Raw genomic sequence first — 25734 nt, forward strand, 5'->3', positions numbered from 1 at the left:
ACCTCTTTCCAGCACTCCCAACTCTTCTCCCTCCCCGACACGCAGGCATCGGTTGCCGGGAAGGTGCGTCGCGTCACCCTCCCCTGGACCAGAACTGCCACGCGCCTGAAGGGAGGCTCTGGGTGGACAGGACCCTGCAGGTGCCAAGAAGAGGGGACGTGTCGTCAGAGGCATGACTGCGGAGGAGCATCTGACTTGTGCGGAATTCACACATTAGAGGTACACAGGCTTTGGCAGACTCTTCTTTTATTTAGGAGACTGATCCCCCCGCTGGTTCTTGCTCCTGACAGAGGCCTGGGTGACCTGCACTCTTCCTGAACGCCTAACGGGGGAGGGGGAGCCACCAGGACTGCGTCTTCCAGAAAGTCAGCAAGTGGGCAGTTACTTGCATCGTGGAGAAGGGCGTTTGCACACAGTATGGTCACCCCTCTGCAGCCGGCCACTTCTAACTGCAGGATCAGGGAGACGACTTTTTATATTCATATATATATTTCCTTCAATCATATTTTAGAAATCAGCTCTGCCACGCTAAGATTTACGATAAAAATAAAATAATTTGCTCTGTAAACTATAGTAGAAAGTTTCAAATGTCTTAGTTAAAAACTATCTTCCATACAACGGAAAAAGGCTTTTGTATTCTTTTTGGGTGAAAGAAAACCCAAATACGCTGCGGTGGGAGGCCGTCCTGGTGCCTTGCTGGGACCCTGTGCAAGCGCTTCTTGGCTGCAGGCCGTGAGAGAACAGAGCCGCTTTCTTCCGTGCAGGCGCGAGGCCCGACTTCCTCTCCCCTGGGCTCTTCCAAGATGCTTAAGGCTGCCCCGCCGTTGCCTGGTCCTTCGCAGCGGCAACAAGCTCTGTAAGAGCTGGAAAGCTTCTTATGTCCTTTGTCCGCAGGCCTATCTTTTCGATCTGCAAAGGCCACGGGGATGAATCAAGTTACTGCGATGTGAGCTGAACGTGGAGAAGACCCTTACAAAGAAGGAAACAAAACACGCACCCTCACCTCACCCTCCACGGAACCAGAAAAGGGCAGCTCCCTAGTGACTGGTAGGATATTTCTTCCTTTCAAATAAATGCAGTAAAAAAAAATTTCCTTATTGTAGAATTTATTTCGGGGGGTCATTCTAAGAAGCCAGTGTTAAGTTATCTCAGTGCATTAAATCAGACTCTCACCAGGATAAGAGCCTCTTTTGCGGACTGGAAGAGAAAATTCACACTAAGAGAAATAATAAAGTAATTTTTTAACTGAAGCATTTTCAAAAAACAACCGGCCTGAGACCTTCATTTCTTAGTGTGTCATCCACAAGCCTTTCTTAGAAGCTGATGCAGTCAGACAGCTTTGCACAGCAGCTGCTGTGGATTTATTTCAGTGCCAGAGACGCAGCATGCAGCGTCCCTCCCACCTTAACCCAACAGCTGTCAGGAACTACACACGCACGCGTGCACAAGCGGACCTGGAAAAACCCAGACAGAGTATCGAGTCTCTGCCGACGTGCTGTGGCTCGTCTGGGGGCTGGGGTCGAGGACTGCCTTTTCCTTCCCTCCCCGGCCCACAACTCTTTTGCTTGTTTGCTCTTCATGTGTCTATAACCAACCTTCCTGCCTGTCAAAAGACTTCTAAGTTTCTCTTGAGAAATAAAGAAACAAGGCAATGGACTTCTGCCAGAATGCATCTCTAAATTCACCCGAAAGGGGAAAAATTTAGATTTTTAGTGATGACCCTGAACCGTATGAAAGAGTGACTAGAAAACAAGGCATCTTCTGATGGGAATGTTATGATCCCACTTTTTCTCTAGCAAAAAGGTCTTCCTTGAGGATCTACTGCTATAGAAAACCTAAGCAGTTGACAAAGCCAGTTTCTGAACACCCCAAAGCTCTGACAGTCTGTGAGGACAGAAGGCCGTGCGCGGAATCCACACCTGCCCCTACGTGACGGTACCTACGTGAATGTCCACACGCCGTGACACAAAAATCTGTGTTTTATAGAAAACCTACAAAACGCAGGCAGGGAAGCAAAGAAGCTGTGCTGAGATATTTTTCAAGCACCGCACTGAGAAGTCAACGGCCTAACTCTTCTCCTAAAGTCAAACTAACAAATATCTCAAAAGACCCTCATCTGGCACCCGTGACGTATCAGGCACGTTCCAGGCAGTGGACCAAAAGGACACCATCTCTGCCCATGGGCACAGCCCCAGTGGCTTCGGGAACATGAATGCCAGCGAGCCAAGAGGATGTCAATTCCCTGGACCTCAAAAAGCCTGTCTTTTCTTTCTCATGTTCCCTAGGGGCCCATCCTCTTCCTTCAAGCGTCTGGGGCCCTGGCCCCCTTTTCCAGCACCGGGAATGGACTCCCGGCTCCTCCCAGCATCTCTGGGCTCAGGCGCACCACCAGCTGGCTGCCAGGCCCTCGGAATGTGGAGTCAGGCCCCCTGGAAGGACGGCGGCGCTCAGGTCACCTGCTCTCCTAAATATGCGACGTCCAAGGCCAACTGCAGCCTGATCTTGTCGTCGTCACTCATGCCGCCGCCACTGGGCCCGGCGGGGGTGGCGGGAGCAGTCCTCCTGGCTTGTTTCAGCCTCTTCAGGCTCTCCTCCATCTTCCTCACGGAGTTCAGGACGTCCGACACGGTCTCATAGTACCTTGAGCACGAGACACACAGACTGGTGAAAGAGACACAACGCCAAACACGCCCGCGAGCTTTGTGGACCAAAACAGGGATTTTTAAGATAAAAATTCAATTCCAGTAAAAAAAAAAAACAACCAGCCACGGTAAATACTGTTTCTCAAGACTGAAAGAAAAACAGGGTCTTGACTGTCTAGCACTGCATCCTCTCAGAACATAACAACTATGTACATGAATTCTGTCTAAAATTTCAGTCCTGAACACTAAGCGAGAATCACAGGCCAAACTGTCTTTCTCATATAAAGGGTGAACAGCTGCAGCTCGTTCCCCAATGCAAGGAACAAACTCATTTACCATCAGTTCTAGGAACAGCTCATCTTTTAAAAAGTATTTCAGAACTTTTAAATAAAACTAATTGCCTTTAAATCTTTTCAATATAATTTCCAAATTATAAATGAGTTATATTTCAAAATTTTGTTTACAAGCTGGTTATTTGGCATTTGGAATACATTTCCCCACAGAAACAGTATTATAACTCATTGTTATGTTCTAAGTTAACTCACAAATGCTGCTTAACTCATAACTGGTCGAAAGAAACAAAATAGTACTGCAAAATTAATAATTAAAAAAAATCCAACAATAAAATCAAATAATATACTTTCTGACATAACTCAGCGCTGGATTTGGGGAAAAGTAGGGGGAATCGGAAATGAAGAGATGCTCGACCACAGTGATACTGAACACCTCCCCTGTTCTCATTAGTTTTAGGATTTTTGACACCCATCCTTCAGCAATTGTAATTACACTGCACAATGAGTGTTTTCGCTTCCTTGATTACACGGGTCTCCCCAGCGCAAGTCTGCTGATTACGTGGCATGACTGGAGCCATCATGGACTGACAGAGCTGAAGAGAAAGGACCTGAAAGGAGAAAGCGTGCCTGGACTCGCAGAACATTCCTGCATGAAGCGACGTTAAGGACAGTCCAAGGCAGTGTGCCGGGGGGACTGTGCAATGTGCCTGGGCCCCGAAAGGTGTGTGAGCTGGGAGAGGCCAGGCAGAGCCTTGGGTGGGGTGGAGCGAGCACAGTCGGGGAGGGACTGAGTGCCCGCACCCTGCCTTGTCCAGCGATGAGGCCACTGGATGTTCTTACTACCTTATCTACAAGCAGCCTGTGATGGTCCCAGTGATGTCTGACTTAGGGCTTTTCTAAGCAAGTCCAGAATAGTCCGCTTTTAAGTTACTTACTTATGCGTGCTGTCAGAGAGAGCGCCTTCTAACCACTGCTGAATTGTGGCTTGTTTGAGCTTATCCTTGTGCCCGCTCTGAAGCTGGTGCAACGGCTTCAGAGCACTGTCCACATAAGAGGAGGCTGTCGTTGGCACCTCCTGGAATAACGTTGGTAGGGGTTAAAGATGAACAGAAAAAACAAAAAAAGAAGAAAGAGAGTAAGTTACCCAAACCTCACGTTCAAAAGGGCATTACGCAGGTACCAGTTTTGAGACACATACAAGCGTTGTCCACAGAAAGACCCCTGGAGACCAAGAGGGAGCCGTGGAGAGACAGCCGGGGAGGACGATGCCCGGAGCGACTGGACTCAGGCTCCCTAACCTGCTGTCCACACAGATCACCTGGCCACCCCGTTAATTCCGGGTCTGATTCGGTGTGTGTTGCAGGGAGGGGAACGGGGCCAAGTTTTGAGATGGCACATTTCTAACAAGCTCCCACCAGCGACCGTCCGCTGCTGGCCAACAGACCACCACGTGAGAGCTTAGGATCTAGGGTGTCTGACTTTTCTTAGTTTTGGTTTCTTCATCCGTGAGTAAGGACACGGATGCTCACTCTGTAGGACTAATGAGGGTATAAAGTCTTTAGCACGGTGTCTGACCTAAGATGCAAGCGCTCGGTAAATGTAACACCCCGTTGAAGAGAAAAGGAAAAGTTGCTAGATTCCTAAAGGAAAAGTAATGAATTTGGCAAAATAAAATAGGTCTCTCCCACTTCAGACCAGAAAATCGGGAGATAAGGTACTCTTGCTAGAAATGGGAATTCTGCTGGAGTGTCCCAGATTTTAAAAGGAAAAGGAGAACAGCCCCAGCGGAGGTGAGCTGGGTCTCAGCTCAGCACTCAGCCCAGCCGCTCGCTGCACCCAGAACACGGGCAGGGCGGGACGAGTAACCCCGACAGCAGCAGACCAGACAGCAGCAGACCAGGCCGCAGGCTCAGCGCACAACAAAGACGCGGCCCCGCCCAGGCGTGTCTGTAGGAACTCCGGGATGTTCCAAAGGAGCACAATGCTGCAGGAGGTTCTCACAGTTCCTGAGAATAATTTCAGTTGTAAATGGCCTAAAATCCAACTATCCAACTGGGAGAAAAGAAAATCTAGAGGGAAAATAAGTGAGAACTGACAAGAATGAAATGAGCATAAATAAACGCATGAAAATGGGAGTTCAAGAGGGAAAATTAAGACGCTGGTAAAAGCAAATCCCCCCAAATCCCCATTCTACAAAGTGAGGACACAGAACTCGACTCTGAACACCAGTGTGAGCTTAATTTTTCACCTTATAAATGCCTTTAATATTTTTTAATGCAGCTTTTTTTTATACCTTACCTAGTAAAAGACAGGAGAAAGCAGGTACTTCCAATGACAATATAAAAGAAATAAGGTAAATTCAAATCTTTTCAAGTATAAGATATGAAGACCAAAACAAGGGTCGGACTTAAAAGTATTCTATTAAAATGCTTTCTTTGAAGATACGGTTTTTCCTTAAGGCCAGAAGTCCGTGCTGTGCAAGTCCAACTACCTCAGTTGTGTCTGTGCCACATCTACTGAGGAGCCCCCTTCTCACGAATAGGGTTTCTCTCCAGGAGGCGGATTCTCCCCCCGAGCACCTATTTCTGTCCCTCACCTAACCAATTCCTCCCTCTCTGGCCTTCCTGATATATATTTCCCAACCTCGAAACCCTTTTCAGTGAGGGCACTGACCTTGTTGGTTCTTCGGTACAGCCTGGGAACCTCCAGGGCACTTTTCAGGTGACTGAAGCAAGACTCACTCAAGTCCTGGGTGACTCTGTCACTCAAGGCAGGCACACAGGCAGACAGAGATAGCCGGGAGTCCTCCAGGGCTGCTGCACAGACAGAAGCATGTGTTTAATCACACTATCCAGGCCCAGGGGTGAATTCTATTTTAAACACCGTCAACATATTTAGAGAGCATACTACACCAAACCAAATCAAATCAGATCATTAGAATTAAACAAAATGTCTCATCCAAGGAAGTTATAAACACAGAACAGAATACAGAAACCACCAAGGACTTACAACTAGAGAAGAAAATGGTTAGTTAAAATTTATCCTACGGTCTCTAAAATTCTATTGTAAATTATTTCTTATTCAAAGATTTGCTGAATCTAAAGATTCATTTTTACCTGAGATAGAAGAAAAATTCTTAAAGCCAATCACTTCAAGTTTTGGCCTGATTGTTTCCAAGAGCTCTGGAAGCTGAAATAAATATGCACTTTATATATTCAGTTACTTTTTATAAATCAAAGGAAGAGTCAATTCTTTATGCATCTACGAACTCTAGAATATTATTAATGAACGATAAAACTAAACTCAGAACTTCCAGTGGTTTTCATCAGAAGAAAACAAAATTCCTAATTAATGCTTTCACTATGAAAGAATCCAACAGCATGGAAAATAGCATTTTCACGGCTATTAACAGACCCAGAAAACATGCGAAATCCTTTTCTATTCTGCAGCTCTCCCCAGTACCAAAAAAACACATGGTAAAGACCACGTTTTTGCTCCAAACATACAATATCTGTCCAAGCACCACAAAATATTCAAACTTGAGAAAAGCAGAATTGCATATCACAGCGCTTAAACACATTCATCCCACAAAGTTCTGTTAATGGTAAAAGCAAGAACATGGAATCTATTTGGAGAAAACAGGAAGACGTGTTAATAGGTCAGCACTTTCAAAGTATAACTGAAGATTACATATTACCCTGAAATACTGGGTAAGTGAATTAGAAACGATTAAAATCCAACCACTAAAGGTCATGCCTGCACAGAGTAAGCGGAGCTAATGCAAGAAACGGCGGTGCCTGGCATGCTGCTAGACTGTGGCGTCACTGCTGAAGGGAAGCCGAGGCTCCGGGCTAGCACATCCTAGGCGGGACTGGCAAGCACGGGGGAGCGAGCACGCCGGGCAGGGAAACGAGAGCAACACCCAGAAGCGAGGTGAACGGACGTGCTCTCAGGGTGCTCTGGACCCACAGTTCTAAGCCCCGTGAGGCCAGCCGCTGCAAACATTGAAGCCGGTACTTAGAACTCCTCCGGGACACAGGCTCACCTGCTCCTGAAGCCTGTCCAGGTCTGCGACCACGTAAACAAGCTGAGTGCTGGAGACGGGGACGACGGGCTTCGTCTCGGAAGGGCCGCTTCCTCGGTCTTCGCAGTTTCCTTGGGCGACGGAAGGATCTTTGCTGCCGGTTCCCGAAGGCTTTCTAATATCCTTGGCACTTTCATTAGAGATGGGCCTGAGTAAAAGCTGAACAAAAGGGTTTCAACGATTAAATGTTTCCACCAGCAAGACACATGCGCACTTATACAGGTCAGTGCCTCACCATAAAATGTCAGCTGTCTACAAAGGATCCCGTGAAAGTTTACTCACGACAAACACCACAGCCCTCTCCCCAGGCAGGCGTGGAAAACAGAGAAACAGGACGAACTGCAACCCCCTGTGCATTTCCCCTCCTTAGGTAACAGGCAGAAATGAAACCACAGGCCCCTAAGCTAAAGGAAAATTAAGATGTGGAACACCATAGGTTTTAAAAAATTAACTAACTGCTTAAGGTAAATAATGTACGGTATCTGCTTAATAAATTTATCATCATCATAAGGGTAAAAAAATCAAAATCTAAACCTTAATTATGCTTCAAATAACACAAACGACAGAAGTGTTCTTTGCATAATGGATTTTTGCTACAAGGGGAAAAAACCTATGAGACGCGCACTGGGATCGAGAAAAGAACGGAATATTCTGGATGTGAGAAGAACTGCTGGCTAGCATCTTGCTTGGGCGTGGCGTAGCAGGCCCAGGCCTAACAGAAGTGTACCAACCCGACCGTGCCCAGGAACGGCACGGTCTTCGTGAACAGTTTCATGGAGCACAGTGGTCTCCTGAGACCCCTCTGAGCAGAGAGAGGCAAAGGTGGAGGAGGAAAGGAACTGCCGTGGAGTGCCCCTGTCTGCCAGGCCCCTTGGTTATCAGTTTGCTGGTCAAACCTCTCTCTACTCCTCACGACAAGCACAGACAGAAGCTGTTTTCCTCCTTTACAGATGAAGAATCTGAGACTCAATTTCCCTAAGACCACGAAATTAGATAAGCAGTGGCAGAGCCAAGGTCTGACGCTGTCACAAGCCTGCGCTCTTTCCGCTGAGACCCTCTGCTCCAGATGACAGAGTGCTTTCCTCTCCATGGATGAGGCCTTCCTCGTGTCGTCTTCCCTAAGCTTCTGCTCACATCTCTTTTATACTCATCACCTTGCCGTGGCCGGGGGGTGCGTCTGTCACTGAGCTGTCCGTGCAGCAGGCATCTCTGAGACACGGGCGCAGGGCCTGGCGGGGCTGGGGGCTCAGCAGGGGACCACACGAGTACTCCCGTGGCTTTACGCACAATATCTAATAAACCATCAGAGGCGTGCGGACGCTTAATGCATCCAACTACTACTTCTGAAATGGAGGGAAGATTAATTAATTTTACTACCTTTTAATCTCAACCACTTGGAGTTTTTACACTTCCAAAGACTAGGTACTAACGTACGCATTTTAAAAATCATTTTCATTAGAATCATTTCATTAGAAATTTTCATTTCTGTTTTAGTCTGGAGGCAAAGATCCTGGTTTTCAGAAGGGAAAAGTGAGGTGGCCGGTGAGGGCTTTTCCAAACGACAAACCACTGACCACGTGACAGCAGACGCCCCTCGAGGCCACACGCACGAGTGAAAAGGAAACCCAGAAGCGAAATTGGGTAGCAACTGAGAAGCTGGCCTGCAGTCCCCGCATCAACCTCTCATGACAACACGGCCTTTAAGACTCTCAGCACGTTCGGCTTCACCCATCTTTAATTTGTTTCAGCCTCGATTAGGGATGAGCCACCCGCCAGCCCTCACCTCCTTGACAAACACGGAGTACCGTGCGAGAATCTGCAGAGTGAGTCTCCACAGACGATGCACCAGCAACGGCAAGAACATCTGGTCAGACCAACACCTCTGCAGGCTGCTCCACGTCCTGTGAGAAGCCAAGAGGCAATACGAACTTCCAGCTAGACAAAAAACATACGGTTAAGGAATCTCAGCTGAAGGGCCAACGGCTAAAATCTTCCACGTACACCCCAAGGGTGAAGGCAGCGGCCTTCTTGTCAGCAAAGCTTTAGGGAGGTCCTTCTACTTTTACATGGCTCCCCCTCCCAGGCATCTGACAGGCATTAGACATAAGCGGCGTTCAGAATCGCCAGCCAGCAGACACTTCGTACCAGATCAACAAGCACAAGCTGGAGAGGCAGCCACTGGCATGGGTTTCACCTTCGGTTCTGAATTTGTCCTGTCTTCTCCTTCCCTCCTGAATACGCTATTTCAACACAGGATGTCGATTACATATGGCCATTTTGGGCAAAAACAGCTGGAAACTAACTTTGAGGCTAAAAGAGTGCAGTTTAGATGGAACTTGGCTGCACGAAAGGGAGCAGAAAGCGGAGTGGAGCTGCCCCAAGACCCTTGCGGCTATAGGAACAGCCACCTACTAGGTGAGTGGCCACCGGGCATGGCTACAACGTGACACAGGTGAACGAGGCTGTAGGGATGCAAATGATGCAAACGTGTCTGCAAAGTGTATCCTAACCCCGGTCACCTGCGCACTGTCCCAGGACTGGCCCAAGGGCTCTGGAGGCCCGGGGCAAGGAGCCCCCGCTGTGAGCCATCGCCCCCCACCCCCCCTCCCGCCCAGAGGGAAGGCCACCCTGGTCCTTCACCTCAGCTTCGGAGAGAAGTGGAGCGTGGCCACTTGGCTACAAAAAGGGCTGCTCCCTTAAGCACAGCAGCAGTTATATCCCCTTGACACGTTATACTGAGGAATGAAAATGAGGTCTCCTTCCTGTGTTCTTAAAGCAGCGTTTTTATCATCTCTGTACAGCAAGAAGCTCTATAAACCTTTTTTTTTTTTGCGGTACGCGGGCCTCTCACTGCCGTGGCCTCTCCCGTTGCGGAGCACAGGCTCCGGAAGCGCAGGCTCAGCGGCCATGGCTCACGGGGCACGAACCCGTGTCCCCTGCATCGGCAGGCGGACTCTCAACCACTGCGCCACCAGGGAAGCCCTATAAACCCTTTTTAAAAAAAGAAGTTAAAGTACACCTTTGGGTCTAACTTACTGGAAGACAGGAAAAGGTGAAAGAGCCCCCAGGGTACTGAGGTCCCCAAGATGACTTGGTGAGCCTACTTAACTCAGTGACAGCCTGTCATTTGTCACTTTGAGGAAGTTACCTGGTGCGTCTTCCAGGACATCTGTAAGTGCTGCTTCTAAGGATCCCGCTATTTCTCTAAATCTGAGAGAAAAACAAGAGTGTAAACTGTTGTTTTCTCTGCTGCAGGCGTCTGTCCCACCCATCCTCCCCTCTCCCCACGAAACAGGACCTTCCTCCACTGGCTTGTTGGTGAGGCCAGCACTGTCAGAGATGCCGCACGAGCCCTGATGCCTGTTCTCCAGACTTTTTTTTACCGAGCAGGAAATAAACGTGTCTCAATTAATCCACTAGGAAGCCATTTCTGGCAAGTCCCACCAGCTATAATCAGGTAATCACTTCAAGGCCGCAAGACTGGTTTTTCCAATCCCCTTACATCAGCCCTATCAGAAGAAAGTGAATGTCCCCCAAACTAAGAAATGAGAAAGCTGTATTCTGTGTCTTTGATCGCAGCTTGAGAAAGATCACTGAAGGTAGAGGCAGTTACACCAGAACAGCTCTCTGCCTGGCGCTCCTCGAACATCTGCTGCCCTGCTGCCGGTCTCTCACGTTGCCATGGTAACTGGCCCGCCGGCCCCGAGGCTCAAGATCTGCTTCCTGATGGGTTTTCTTTTTCCTCTGCTGGCCCACTTGTGCCCTCATACCATCCTGTCACAGACTTCTATTTTAATGACTAGTGTGGACACATTTTTATGACTCTGAAATGAAAACTTTGTGTGTGTGTGCGTGTGTATTTCCTTAACTAGCTGCTTACGTAGCATCTTTCTTCCCAACTATATAGCTCTTCCATCTTCATACTTTCTTTACCATACACTCTTCTGTCACCTGCTAGTTCCTTTGCTAGCAATAAATTCTGACACATGCTTCAATTTACTGAAGTCGTAATTCTGGTTTTTGGATAGCACTCACGTGCTTTTTAAAAGCAGTTCAGAGGCTGGTTTTCAGGAGTAAAAGCACTTCACACAAGGAGCAGCCACCCCGTCCGCCACAAAGGTGCGAGTGGCTGACAGCAGAGGACTCTGGACCGCCCTGGCCACTGGAGCTGGCCGGTGCCTGCAGCGTCCCTACACCACAGGGAGGGAAAGGACTCGCCCTCTGCCCCGCAAAAGGCTAGTCTCTCCAAGCAGCAGAGAGAGGCAGAGAGAGAGCAAGTGATAGAAGGCAAGCGGGGAACAGAAGAGAGCGCCGGGGCCCAGCGAAGGAGGCGGTGGCCCCGAGCACAGTGAGGACGGGGAGGGGCTGCCCCGCAGTGGAGGGAGCAAACCAGCACCTGCGTCAGCCTCAGACCCTCAGCCCACCTTTCCTCCAAATCCGCAAAACACGGAAAAGGCCTGACAGCTAACACAGCACCATTTACAACGGGAACACCAGGCCCCAAGGAAGGGAAGGGCCTGTAAACGTGCAGCACATCCATGCTGAGCGCAGCATGAAGAGAGGTCAGCTCACAGCTCTGCAGCCATGGGAAGAGCAGGTATAGTTCAGTGTAAGGAAAGACACGGGATAAAATTACATGTACGTCTGTGACAATTCTGATGAACACACAAACGAGAAAGTGCAAGAAAAATGCAGCAGACCCGACACCAGTGCATTTCACACAGACGTGCTGACTGCGTGGGACCAGCTGTTGGACCCTTGAAAGGAAAGCTATGTCACGTGACCCAGCTGTCCCCTTAGCCCCAAGGGCCAGGAGCCCAGCACCAGCCCCTGGCACAGCCTTGCTGAGCAGTAGCTTCCAGGATTGAAGTGATACGTTATACTTCTTAGAAAAGAAACAAAGTGAGATGTTACTTTGGTGGAATTTGAAAAGTTGTGCTGTAGTCTTCATGTGTATATGGGATGCTATTCTACTCTTGATAGGAGATTTGTAAGAAAGGCAACCCAAATACAAACACTCCCAAATTCTTACATTTGGGTTTGGGGAGGGTCTGGAGACGCACTTCCCAACGCATGTCTCTACTTCGCGCAGGCACACACTTGCGGAGGGTGGAGGGAAAGGAAGGTACGTTAGTGCCACACGGACTCCATGTCATAAAGGAGCTACGCCATGCTCAGCGCGTGCTGAACGTGACAGACACAGAACACACATGTGACCGTCCTGGGAGCATATAACATTCTAGCGAGATTTCAATTAAAAAAGACCTAACGCTTTGCCTGTGGCATTTAAAGGGCGACCAGCCCAGTTTCCAGGCAGCCACTGATTCGCTACCATTTGAGACTGCTCTGCACACGTGTACATTTAATCTCTTCCTATGAGAAATGGAGTCCTAACCCTACTCCGATACTCCTGTAAGAACAAATGAAGCGCAGACACAGTAGGGTACCAGGGGCAGGAGGGGTGCACAAGTGCTCACAGAACGGTGTGTGTGGGCCAGGGCTGCCTTTTTCCTGAAGGTGACGGGGATGCAGGCATAGAGTCAGACCCGGGAGCATCCACCTGTTACTGAGGGTGCAATATTAATACTTCTTCCTAGAAACATGTCAACACATCATCACCCCACTGGCTTTAGGCTTACTTTAAATGACCCTGAGGTGAATCAGGTAACACTACAACTCTGACCCCAGCGGTGTTCGCAAAACATTCTGTCATCCCTCAGAATAAACAATCTAATGCCTGATAAAAATCAACAGAAAGGTGTCCCATAAAGTATTACTTGAATTTATTTCTTAAACAGAAAAGCAGATGTATTGAAAGTTATGAAGTTCCACACTTCATAACTCAAACATAATTTTTTTTAAATTTTATACATTTTAAATAAAACTGTTTACAAAGAAAAGTTAACCAATCCCTTTGAATGCTATGGCTAAAATCTGCTGAAGGTGAAAACGTCTTTCAGGGAACTGGCTGAGTTCCGACAGAGTTTAAGGCTCAATCACCAGCTTTGAGAGAACGTATAATGAGAGGAGAACCTGCCGAGGCCGGGCTGTGCCGCCCCTGCGGGGCCCAGAGCTCCAGGAAGCAAGGTGACAGTGCAAGATTACCAAGCATGGGGCCCTGGGGTCTGGGGAAAATGACTAGAAAAGAGGGGTTCGGAGGCAGTAGACGGGAGCATGGGCTGATGGCATTGGATATCTAAAGCAATCTAACTTTGAACCTTGACTACAAAAGACATGGGACAGTTGAAACATTATTTCTCTACTGCAGTCTTATGCTATAAAGTGATGCTTCACCATTTTAAATTCTTCTCACAAACCAAAAGGGCTTCTTGCCCTGGCTTAGTTTTCATCATCACGTAACGACTACTTCCCATGCAGTCCATGAGTATCTTACACAAAAAAAATCCTTAATTTCCTACCTACAGGATAATGTAACCTTGAAAAATTAAGCATAAAACCCAGTATTGTGTGTAAAAGGGCATTTACTAACAGTCTGACAGCTACGATTTCACTATCAAAAGATGATTACATACATTCTCAATCATGGCGAGTAGTTACAAATCAAGGTATCTAGTTCTTAGTATATCTCCCTCTGTAATTATTCCTTAGAACCCTGGGGAAGGACTGCATCATAATTAATGAAAACATCCAACAATTTAAACAAAAAGCCTGAGTCTTGAAAGAGCATTCTAGCTCAAATGCTCTCGTTAACGCCGTTCTACGGAGGAGCTTACTGTGATCTCACTCAAGAGAAGCTGCACAAATGGCTATTATCACCTATTCTTCTAAGGGAACACATATTGTTAAGAATTTATCCTAAATTTCCCCAAACAGTCTACAGAACCACTTACTGACACAGGTGATATCATTATGACATCTGGAAGAAACGTGTCAGCGTTTTCCAGAATAGAGAGAAAAAATGTCACAAAGTATCGTAAAGGAATCCAAACCAATAGGTAGAATTACGATCAGTTGCTAAGACGGAATCAGCTACAGAGACCACTTTAAGAGAGAACACTTCTCCCGCCTCCCTCTGAGGACAAAAAATGTTCCCGATGAGCAAAACAACAAATGCAGGGTAGGTCTGCTATTCGAAGCAGGTGATGAGAGAGGAGAGCGGGGAGAAAGAGCTGCCAGGTGACCCGCTCTTCCTGTCTCTTCAGGACGAACAAGGACGTAGCACGTGGGAATGAAGCCAGGCCTGGTCTAGCTCACTCTGAGTCTAGTGTTCTCAGCTGTCTAACGACCAAGGAGTAAGACTTATCTTTCTGTCATACAAGCCAGAACTTTGGCAATCACGATACTTCTGTGCACTTCCACTCTACATTTTGTTTCCCAAAGAACAGTATGATGATCAAGAAGGGGCTGTTAGCTGGAGCCAACATACTTAACTGGTGCTCAAATTCTGTTTTAGAAGGGCGGAGGTGGGGGGGGGTAAATTACTGACCTTATTTGAAAATACACAGGCAAGTTCCACTTATTATTGAAGCTGTGATAGGCGGGATGTGCTCTTAATCTTTTTACACTGGCCTGTGATCCACATTGCCGTTCAAATGTTCTTACAAAATCCATACTTATGGTATATTTCTAAAATAAGAACAAACAGGTGGCATTTTCATTTTAAGTGAACTAACCAGAACTGGGATCATATAGCGAAAAAAGCTGTAATCAAGATAAAGATCAACACACAGAATCATAGTTTCTGGATCTGATAAGGACCTTATGGGATCTTCCTTCCAAGGTCCCCGCTTAAAGATCAAGTAATGCCCGAAGTGGTTCTGTGACGTGCTCAAGGTCCTAGGTGGCAAGCCCGTCAGGAGACCCAGGCATCCTAAGTCCAGTGGTCTTTAAGCGACAGCTCTCCCCCATCTTCTAGGGCACCCCTAACCCAGTCCATTGGAATCACAAGAGACTGCAGATTAAGTGGTATAATTTTCATTGCCTCTCCAGAAGAAGAAGAAGTAGAAAATTTTAAAAAGGAAAGAAAGACTCAAACCATGTGAGTAATTACATCCTTTTTATAGATGGCACAGCGTGAAGATTGACAGGAGGAATCTAAAAACACCATTAAGAGCAGAAGCTAACACTTACTTAATATTTATCATCCTCACACAGTGCTTAAAATTGTCTTTCTTACTTTAACCCAGAAAACTGCCCTACCCGGTAACTACTTTTATATCATCCCCTATTTTATAAATGACACTTCCTCTTCTGCTAAGGCTCAGAGAGAATTTACCCAGAAACAAAGCAAGGAAATGGGGGAAACAGAACCCTCGCCAGTCAGCAGTGCAAAACTGCAGTTGCACATTCCTTCGGCAAGGGTTCTATTCCCCAGTCCCCAGGCTCTGGGGAGGACACTGCAGGACTTCCCATGTACTTCTCATTAAGAGGGACTCTGTTCTGGGTCGCCAAACCAATCACCTGAATATGATGATGTCTGTGCTTATGTGGGAATTTTAGTGCAGTAACACTACCACAGGTGTTCAATTTCTTTCAACTGGTTTTGAGCTACACTTACTGAATCCCCTGAGTGTGGTCTACATGTGTGGAGTTGAGACAAAGAAAGGTATTACTCATCCCTTTTGGGATAAAACTATACCCCTGCAATGGGTGTTGAAAAAATACAAAAATATTTTTCTCTTCACAAAAGCATGTCCCATTAAAACTGAAAGCTGAAAGCATTTCTTGCAAGAAATGTTTGTACCCGCAAACGTTAAGTATTGGTTTAGAATTCTAAAGTCGACACTCTAGCAGAAAGCTTCGTTTCTGAGCTGAAAAATCTCCTGAGCCTAACACGATCAAAATGATTCTCTAAAGAGGAATGAAAAGGGTCTTAAACTGCTAATGCTCAAGACCTCATATTGTTCAGTACACTGTACCATGGGCCAGGAGAACAGATCGGTGGTATTTCTGGGATAATAAAGCTCCCAGTTTGTTGTCTTCCCTGTTTTGAAGTCTACCAGGCCCCAGGCTCACCACACTCACCTTGTGCCTCTCTACACTTTAAAAATTAATAAGCAATTTAACCAAGCAGAGTTAGAAAAAGAAGCAAACAGAACTTCTAGAAACGAAAATAAGGGTAAATTGGAAACAGGTGAAAAGGAGTTTAGACAAATCTGAAGAAGGAATCAGTGAACTAGGAGAAAAGTCCCAAGAAATTACCCAGAATGAGCACAAAGAGACAAAAAATTAAAAAGTGAATTCAGGAAACACAAAGGATAAAGTGAGGAAGTCTAATCAAAAGTTCTAGAAGAAAATAATAGAGGAATGAGAGAAAAGCACAACTGAAGAGTTAATGAATAAAAATGAGACAGAGCTGATTAAAAAACCACCAATCCTCAGATCCAGGAAAGCCAACAAATCCTAAATACGATAAAGAAAAAGAAGCCCACACCAGATTCCCATAATGAAGAAGCACACTAGAGTCGCAGGCAAGATCTGGGAGAGACGGCATGATGACTACAAAGAAACAACAGTAACTATTTTCATAACGGAAGTCAAGAGACAATGTTCAAAGTGCAGAGAATTCTACTTCCATCAAAACTACCTTTCAAACACAAAAGGTATAAAGTTATTGTCAGACATACAAACTGAGGGTTTATCACAAAAAAGTGAAACTTATTATCAACAGGCCCTGCTAATAGATGAAATTCAGGAAGAAGGAAAATGATCCAAGAAAAAAGGTCTAACATCCAAGAAGGAACAGGAAGCAAAGGAAATGATAAACACGTGGAATAATTCTGAGAGGAGAACGATGACCACGTAAAACAATAAAAATAACGCCCAATTTGGGGGATAAAAAAAATCAAAATAGAAATAAGACCCTGGAAACAGTAATAGATACTATGGAATGGGGTGACTGGCATCAAAGTCCTCGAAGATCCCTGTGCTGTTTGGGGGGCTGAAGAACACCAGTGAGCTTTAGATTCTGTTAAGTAACCACTAAGGTTACTTAATACATAAAGAAATAAAGGGTAGAACTTCCAAATTAGTAGAGGGAAAAACAGAATAAATGAGGCAAACAAATCCCCAAAAGTCCAAAATACAGAGAAGGCGGAAAAGGAAAGAAAAAAAGAAGGGAGAAAGGAAAAGAAGGAAGAAAAATGGGACAAATAGGAAGAACCAAAGAAACCCCAAATATATCAGTCACTACGATCATTGTAAATTTAACAAATTACCTAAGCGAAAGACAAAGATTGTCATGTTGAATAAAACAATCAAAAACCCAAAAATCAAAATCCAGAGCAGGAAGGAGAGGAGAGGCACCGAGGGGCTGAGCAACACGAGTACTGAGCAGGGGAGCTGGGCACGGACTCAGGCCACCTGGCCGAGAGCCTTTATTCTTCTCCAGGACACTACGTACTGTCTTTAAAAAATGGTACAACGGAAAATTAACATACGAGTCTACTGAAATATCAACCATGAAGTCTTTTAAATGATTTTTTTTTTTTAAAAATGAAAATATCGAGGCCTCCTAATCTTTCAAATTATAGAGGACACTTACATATTGCATTTTAAAATCCAATCCAATACTTCGTTTTCCTTCAAAACGATACAGTAGATATCTACAAACTTAATTTTTCATGGAAAACAACTGCAAACAGCCTTGTTTTTAATGGTCCTTAGGATCTTTTTAAAAACTAGAATATTCAGATCTAGTCCCAATTGCATCTAGACTGAATTTTACTTTACATTCTAAAAAATATTCTTAGTCCTTGAAGTTATCAGAGACTATCTATGACTTGAATAAAACAGTGCGTGTTTTAAGGTAAATGCTTGCTACGTAACTCAGACTGTGGTTTTTCCTAAAACCACAGAACCAAGACTGTGCAGAAAAGATACGATTATCCTAAAGTCTCAGGTTAACATCTTCAAGAATCAAGACGATGGAGGAAAAGGTACCTGGTGAAAGGCATCGGGATTCCCAGCATTAAAAAGTGAGGGCAATTTTTCTTCTAATCCTCGTACTATTTCTGGCCAGACAGAATTCACCAAAAAATCATATCCGGGAACAGTATTGCCTTTTTCACTGTAAGATAAGAGGAAAATTTCAGTCAAATACACCAGAATCTTCTACTTCCAAAAAGCAAAATTCCACTGTGGTGCTTTTATTAAAACAGAAGTTCCTCAGCCTAAAATTTATTTCAACCTTTTTTAAAAAACGATATCTGTCAATTAGTTTGTTCTTAGACCCAAACTTCTATTTCACTCCTTGATCTCATTCTCACCTTGAACCTGACACATCCTCTGTGTCCTGACTCCTACATCTATCTATGAAGTAGTAAGCAAGCTGGGGTCAAGGATAATGGAAAACGACACCAACTTAACTTGGCACAATTTTCTCCCCTAAAATGGGCTACCATGTTTATACTCTGTCTTGAAAAAGAAGCAGTTTAATACCACAGGAAAAGGAGTCTTTGTGGGACTTCCCTGGTGGCGCAGTGGTTAAGAATCCGCCTGCCAATGCAGGAGACACAGGTGCGAGCCCTGGTCCAGGAAGATCCCACACGCCGTGGAGCAACTAAGCCCGTGCGCCACAGCTACTGAGCCTGCGCTCTAGAGCCCACGAGCCACAACTACCGAGCCTGAGCGCCGCAACTACTGAAGCCCGCGCGCCTAGAGCCCGTGCTCGGCAACAAGAGAAGCCACCTCAATGAGAAGCCCGCGCACCGCAACGAAGAGTAGCCCCCGCTTACCGCAACTAGAGAAAGCCCGCACGCAGTAACAAAGACCGAACGCAGACAAAAATAAATAAATTTTTTTAAAAAAAGAAGAATTATGTTACATCTACTCTGCCTGTGCTCTGTAAATGGAACAATAATGCCTACAGGACAGCACATATATTTAAAAAAAAAAGAAAAGCAGTCTTGTATTCAACCTTAACACCACTCAGCTCTAAAGCACTATACATCACGCTAATTGCCCAATTACTAACAACTTCAGCTATCCCTAAGATTGCGCTCAGTTCTAAAGCTCTATGACTATTTTACGTAAAATCTCGATCACAAATCTTAATACAAAAAACTGATAACGGTAATGTTTTTTGTGTGTTTTTTGCGTGTGCATGCTCTATTCTGCATTTTTAGCCAAAAGGCTGGACTCTGGGTTTCTAATTCACAAACTTAGATGAGAGACAACACTGAGATAAAAGCATGCACTTGGGAGCCAGAGTACATGAGTTCAAATCTTGGGTCATTTAACTTCTCTGTGTTTTGGTTTCTTCATCTTCAAAACAGGGATGATAATGATACGTACCTCACAGGGTCATTATATGGATTAATATTTGTAAAGCATTTAGGATGGTGCCTAGCATACAATAAGTGCTATGTTAATAGTGGTTAAATACACAAGTACATAAACAAAAAAAGCAGGTTCCTTAAGTTTCTCTTGAACTTAAAGACCTGTAAGTAGCTTTAAGCAACACCATCTCACCGATCAACCCACTTTGACTGCTCCGTTATTGATATGCTCTATATTAAGATAACTGTCTTTAAAATTGATCATCCATGCAATATACGGTCTCATTTTTTTAGCAAAACGGGGAGTTGTGTAGCTAAGTGGTGATAACAAATTGGCATTTAACATTCTGATAAGTATTAAAAATAAACAGTAAAAAGTTTTCATAATTTTCCTGCTTAGCAGAAACTATCAAGACAAATAGCTTATTCAGCTTTACTGTTCAGAAAGAGCTATCAGATAATCTCATTCTATAATAGGTAGGAATTGATGAGAAATTACTGGTGGGATTGGAGGAGGGTCCAGGAGGGAAAGAAGATGCCTGTGTCCCACATACCCAATTCCATGTATCATATCATATACTTTTAATCATAATAAGAAGTAGCTCTATTAAGGTATCGGAAGAAAGAAGGAACAGAATTGAAGATTTTAAAATACAAATGCACATAATCTGAACAACACTGAAGGACAAGATCACCTCATTCCCAAAGTAAATGTCTAACTAAAGCCCCAAAGAGAAAACTTAAATCTGTGAGATCAACAGTTAGAAAAGCTAACCCACATTCTTCGGAAGATAAATCTTGAACGTCGCTGGTGTCCCCAGCTCTAAAGGGCACCTGGAGGCAGAAGCTGAGCAAGGGAAGGTGAGGAGTGGCGGGACGACGGGGCCTCAAGCAAATGCAGATGGCCCACCAAGGTACAGTTTAGATTCCTCAGATTTCTGAGGCGTCTGCATGAATTCTGCCACACTGAAAACCACGGAAAAGAGCACGTGAGGCTCTGTAACTTGACATTTCAGGACCAAGACTAGGCCTGTCAAATCTAATGACTGGTTGTTTCATAACTGTGGCTTCTTTAAATTTACCCCATGACTTCTATTAAATTCTTACCCCAAATCCAAATCCAACTAAATCTTCATGATTACTAAGCAAAAGTGGCAAAACAAGGCTTCATCTGAAATCGTGTACTGGAAATAGGGTACTTCACAAGTCAAGCAGCGTATTTGTTCCCCAGATTTTTTTTTCTTTTCAAAGAACAAAAATTCAAGACCAAATATAATGTTCACTCCATGAAGACAGGGACCTCATTTGCCTTTCTAATGCTGTAAATAGGTTAAGTCTTTCATCCTGCAAACACTGGGTAGTTACTGCCTTCAAGACACTGTGCCAGGAGGGAGGTGTGGGCCGTGCGGGAGGGGAGCACACTGTTGAGATGGAAAAAGTGAGGGTGACGTGCAATGGCCTGCAGAGAACAGGATTAAAGGTAGACATCAGGGTAAAAGATGGTCTCTTGAAGGAAGTGGCATCTGAGCTGGGGCTTCACGTGGAGTGACAGGTCAACAAAAAGAGGGATCAGGAAAGGCGGAGGGGACTCCGAGGAAAAACACAGACCCGCCCAGCGTGTGCTGGGGCGGGCAAGTGCAGCTGTGTGCTGGAAAACTGCAGAGCGAGGGTACCACAGAGCAGAGTGCCCCACCCAAGGACCACCGGGGCCAGAGCACAAGGGGCCTTGTGTGCTGATCAAGAAGCCTGCATTTTCCACAATGAGCAATAGGAAGCCACTAAAGACTTAGGAAGACAGGGCATGAATCTCAGCACTGTGGGTAAATGGGCCAGCAGAGGGGCAGACTGAGACGCGCGAGCAGGTGGGGAAAACCTGTTACTGTGGACAGAGAAATGACAAAGGCCTGGACCAGGACAGTGGCAGTGGTGGAAGGCAGTGGGGTATTTACAAAACAGAACTGAAAACCATGGAAATCAGACAAAAGGAGAGAAAACTGAAGATGACTTTAACCACAATTAACATCTTATAAAACTTGTTGAATTAAACTGAATTGATATTTATTAACAGATTATGACATTAGGATAATGGAAAGAAACCAACTTTTATTTCAAACCTAGTTTAGGGAACTGACAGTGTAGGAAAGGGCAAAGCATGGGCTGTGGATTCAAGAGAGACACACCATTCTCCTCCGTCCCACCCACTACAGTTTCCTTCTCTGTAAGACGAGGCTAATGGCCCCTGCCCAGCTCAGAGCACTGTGCTCACACACAGACAGGAAAGGGCATCTGAACCCGGTCCACACGAGACAGCAAGAACCAGCAGGGCACGAGCGGCTCCCAGGAGCAGTCCCGGGCCGCGGGAGCTCTGAGAACAGCTGCTCAGACTACCTTGAGGTGGCTCCTCCCGTGACCTCTCGAAGGAGGCGGCAGTGGTGGGGAACGAACTCCAGGAGCTTCCTGTACATGAGCTGAAGATCACTCGGATGAGCATCAGCAATCTGCTCTACAATCACCTAGTAAAAGGAGCATCATTTTTAAAAAAGACAAGTATGAGTTACATACCACAGGGAAAAGAACAAAGAAAACCTGAAAAGTGTGTTTCCTCTCGCCCCCCTCCTCCCCAGCTGACATGTTTCCTAACAGCAACAGCCTCACTCAGAGCTAGTTCCAGGATTCGGGTGCATAGCTCTGACCTGGGGGAGACACAGGCTGGGTGCCAGAGACTGGCCTGAAGCTGAAAAGCCAGACACATTCGCCTGTTTCCCTCCTGAGCTTGAAAACGAAATAAAACAATGATTTCCCATGACAACAGCTCCTTGCTGTCTTGACCGTGGCCTTTTCTTCTAAATACCATTATTCAGATTAGGGGAAGGTTTGAGACAGAGAAAGATGGAAGGGAGTATGTTTTATTTTACTTTATTATTATTTTATCTTTTGTGTTAAGGTTGAGAATCAAGAGGTGAATGACAAACATACGAATTTAAATAAAATTAAAATGTGGCCACAGTTTATTTAATATGCCACTGAAACATCAAACGTTTCTTTAATTTAGCACATTAGGTTCAGTTCAATGAAAAACAAAGGCATAAATTAGTAACATTTTCACTTAGTGATAAAGAAATAGTGTAGGTAACTTGTCTTTTTCACTCCTATAGAGAGACAGCTATGAAATACAACAGGATACAAACAGAGGAAGATGACAGATCATTTATTTTTAGTAATCCTAATGAAAGCTGACTGGACTATTGAAATTAATCCTTAAGTTTCATTTTTATCAATGACATTCAATTTTCCCCATTTATAAATGGGAGCCTTTCACCCCAAAGTCATGGTGAGTAGGGCTTTGTACTAACTGGACAGAAAGAGCGTCCACACTGATGTGGCACTGAAGAAAGTCTGCAAACACTGAGGACGGGCCTGTGACTTCCACCAGTTTGAACCAGACAAAGCTGCCATTTTTGCGCGTCGGAAAATGCTGAGTATTGGCAACTTCACATGGTACAATCTGTAATATATTCTGGCTGCTCAAAGGCAGAACGTGCTTACTTCCCAAATTTTAACTGTGTCCTCGTAGGTGAAGGACACTGGATAGCCAAGTTCTGGATTTAAGGTATTACGCTGCTAATTTGCCTATGAAAGCCCTTCATCTGTGAACATTCCCTCCCTCCCACCTTCCTGGCCCACACACTCCTCAGCAGTCTGTGAAGACAGCCCTCCACGCAGACCTTCCACGCTCAGGGCTCTTGGCCCGCTGTCCCACCACAAGGCACTTGAGCTGCGGTGCTGGCATCTGCTTTACTTGTTCCATTCTACCCACCAGACCAGTAGTTAAAAGATTCGTTTTAAAAACTTTATTGGCAAATAATCTACATAGCATAAAACTGACCTAAAAATGTTGATACACACCTTCTCCCTAGGGAAGACCTGTCCCCTACTAAATTAAGATAATCCCTGGGCTACAGCATCACTAGAAAATACGAGAGAGGGTGCCTGACTCCTGCACGCTGGTTGTAACCACCAGGGACCAACCTTTTCTTACAGCTGATGCTGCAGTAACTATGAGACTCTTTACAGAAGGACCTCTGATCCACCCTCACGCCCAGTGAAGCATCCAGGACACAGCAGACGCTCTCTGAACGCCTGCCGAATGGAGGCCTGGGGGTGCACAAACCTCATCCACGTATGGTTTCACCAGGACTTGACCAACTAATGCCTCCGCGTCCCGTGCCTTGTCAATCGTGGCGTAAGTCCGTAAGCAGTGCCGGATCACATCGACACTGGAAGTCCGCAGGCCTTCCAAAAGGAGGCCTTCCAGTGACTGCTGTAACATGGCTGTAATGCCAGCTATACGCTGCAAGAAAAACAGGGAAGAAAGCAGCTGGAACAATTTCTAAAGACTCAAACATATACATAACAAATCTCTGGCGGCACCAGAAGAGAATATGCGTAAAATTGAAATATTAACATTTTCTGGAGCGCAACAATGAATCTTTCCTCCACCCCACATCTCTCTATAAGTAAATCTTTGCCATATCAAAGGAGGACTTAGACAGAATTGCAGAATGAGAAAAAAAGTTATTTTCCTCTTAAGCTACAGAGTCAATCTGACAAACATCATGAATCTAAAGCCCAGTCGACAGTTGCGGATAAACTAACTCTGACTACATCATACGGTGTGTCAAGTTACATGAAGTTTAGAATTAATTTTACCCTTATGATTCGGAGAATATGCCTGTGTCTTCACACAAAATCTACAATGTGTGACACTTAGGGGGCAGGGGTCCAAAAAACAAAAACTGAAGGAAAAAATTCAAAGCTAGTTTCAGAATCCTGCAGATCAACAGTTATCACAGGCATGACAGGCATGCCTTGGAGATGCTGCGAGTGTGGCTCCAGGCCACAGTAAATCGAGCAGGACCACAGTGAAGCGGGGCACTGGGATCTCTTGGTCTCTCAGTGCACGTAAGAGAAATGTTTACACCATACTGCAGTACGTTAAGTCTGCAATAGCATTATGTCTAAAAAAACAATTAAAAAATACTTTATTGCTAAAAGATGTTAATCATAATCTGAGCCTTCAGTGAGCTGTAATCATTTTGCTGGTGGAGGGTTTGAAATACTGTGAAAATTGCCAGAATGTGATACAAAGACATGAAGTGAGCAAATGCTGCTGGAATGGCACTGGTAGGCTGACAGACTTGCTTGATGCAGAGCTGCCATAAACCTTCAATTTGTTAAAAAAACAAAACAAAACAAAAACATATCTGTGAAGTGCAATAAAGTGAAGGGCAATAAAATGAGGTATGCCTGTATCAGGTAAAACCAAAATTATTTAGCAAATTCCTAAATACCAAAGTGTGGAAATCTAAAACAACACTTACTGGTCTTATTTTGTCCAAAAGAGGCATGCCTTTGCTTTGAACAGCATGAAATTGTAACTGGTTAAATTCTGTGGCAATTCTCTCCAAAATCTGTCCAGTCAGAAGTGGGCTAGTAGAGACAATTAGAGAAATTTAACTCCTAAAGGTTTTAAGTTTCCGAGAGAACACATCACATGATCAGCAATGCTGATGCTTTAGCACCCACCGTGTTTTTCCACAGCCCCCTGTCACAAGGTAGAAGCTAAAGCGTCCTTCGTGCCATCAGCTTTCACAAGTCACATGCACAGCATGTTCTAGGACAGTGGGCAACTACTTCAGTATAAGCCACTGACGCTGCCTGGCCTCAGCCACAGGGTCCAAGCAAGAAGCAGGAGCTGGACCAGGCCACTGTGGGTGTGACGGGTGTTTCCACCTCCTCCCCCAGGCTCTCCTGTCCATGGCCTTCTTCATCTTTAACCTCCCTTCCCTCTCTTGCCCTATCCTATTATTTACACCTGAATCCCCTTCTACTGCTCTGTCTCATTCTCTCTTCCTCTAAAATACCTCCAGTACTTCTAAAATACCAAACACTGCTGTCTCCTTGATAAAATAAAAGCGGCCCTCTAGCGGCAATACATCAAGTAAGTCAGAAGAGCTCTACATTTTCATGTACCAAAGAGCTGAAAGAGCAGTCGACCTGTATTCTCTGGGTCCTAGTGAAAGGACATTCATTGTGTATCTGCCACAAAGTGTAATAAATGCACTTCTTTCCTCTAAAATACACTGCAACAATACCACTCAAAGGGAAGCTAAACAGCAAAAGAAGAAAAATGTAAAGGCACTGAAGCGTCTGCTGGGCTTCTCTTGAGGCATCCTGTATCTAATGGTGACCTATCAGTGAGTGAGGGGAAAAAGTTCACATCACAAGGAAATGAAATGCTATCCATTTCAGGTCTATCCAGTCCTGGATCTGTAGCATTCAAACTAGTTTAGGGCTTCCCTGGTGGCGCAGTGGTTGAGAGTCCACCTGCCGATGCAGGGGACACGGGTTCGTGGCCCAGTCCGGGAAGATCTCACATGCCGCGGAGCGGCTGGGCCCGTGAGCCATGGCCGCTG

At 45.3% G+C, this 25734-nt stretch overlaps 1 protein-coding gene across 3 annotated transcripts in view; it reads right to left on the reverse strand.

Moving 5' to 3' along the window:
- Positions 1 to 229: 229 nt before the first annotated feature.
- COG2 (component of oligomeric golgi complex 2) overlaps positions 230 to 25734 on the reverse strand; it is a 41514-nt gene continuing 16009 nt past the window's right edge. The window contains exons 6-18 of one of the 3 annotated variants that reach the window (XM_067711124.1): positions 24640 to 24748; positions 23430 to 23609; positions 21647 to 21771; positions 17922 to 18048; positions 14467 to 14606; positions 10168 to 10229; positions 8803 to 8954; positions 6981 to 7178; positions 6052 to 6124; positions 5609 to 5748; positions 3871 to 4010; positions 2457 to 2640; positions 230 to 909 (exon numbers count right to left, since the gene is read on the reverse strand). In XM_067711124.1, the coding sequence (XP_067567225.1) occupies positions 808 to 909; positions 2457 to 2640; positions 3871 to 4010; positions 5609 to 5748; positions 6052 to 6124; positions 6981 to 7178; positions 8803 to 8954; positions 10168 to 10229; positions 14467 to 14606; positions 17922 to 18048; positions 21647 to 21771; positions 23430 to 23609; positions 24640 to 24748 (1732 nt within the window). In that variant the 3' untranslated portion in view covers positions 230 to 807. Of the gene's footprint in view, positions 910 to 2456; positions 2641 to 3870; positions 4011 to 5608; positions 5752 to 6051; positions 6125 to 6980; positions 7179 to 8802; positions 8955 to 10167; positions 10230 to 14466; positions 14607 to 17921; positions 18049 to 21646; positions 21772 to 23429; positions 23610 to 24639; positions 24749 to 25734 lie in introns of all 3 variants that reach the window. The other 2 variants (XM_067711123.1, XM_067711125.1) reach the window with 2 other exon arrangements.

The sequence above is a fragment of the Pseudorca crassidens genome, chromosome 16, assembly GCF_039906515.1.
Source record: "Pseudorca crassidens isolate mPseCra1 chromosome 16, mPseCra1.hap1, whole genome shotgun sequence".
NCBI lineage: Eukaryota > Metazoa > Chordata > Mammalia > Artiodactyla > Delphinidae > Pseudorca > Pseudorca crassidens.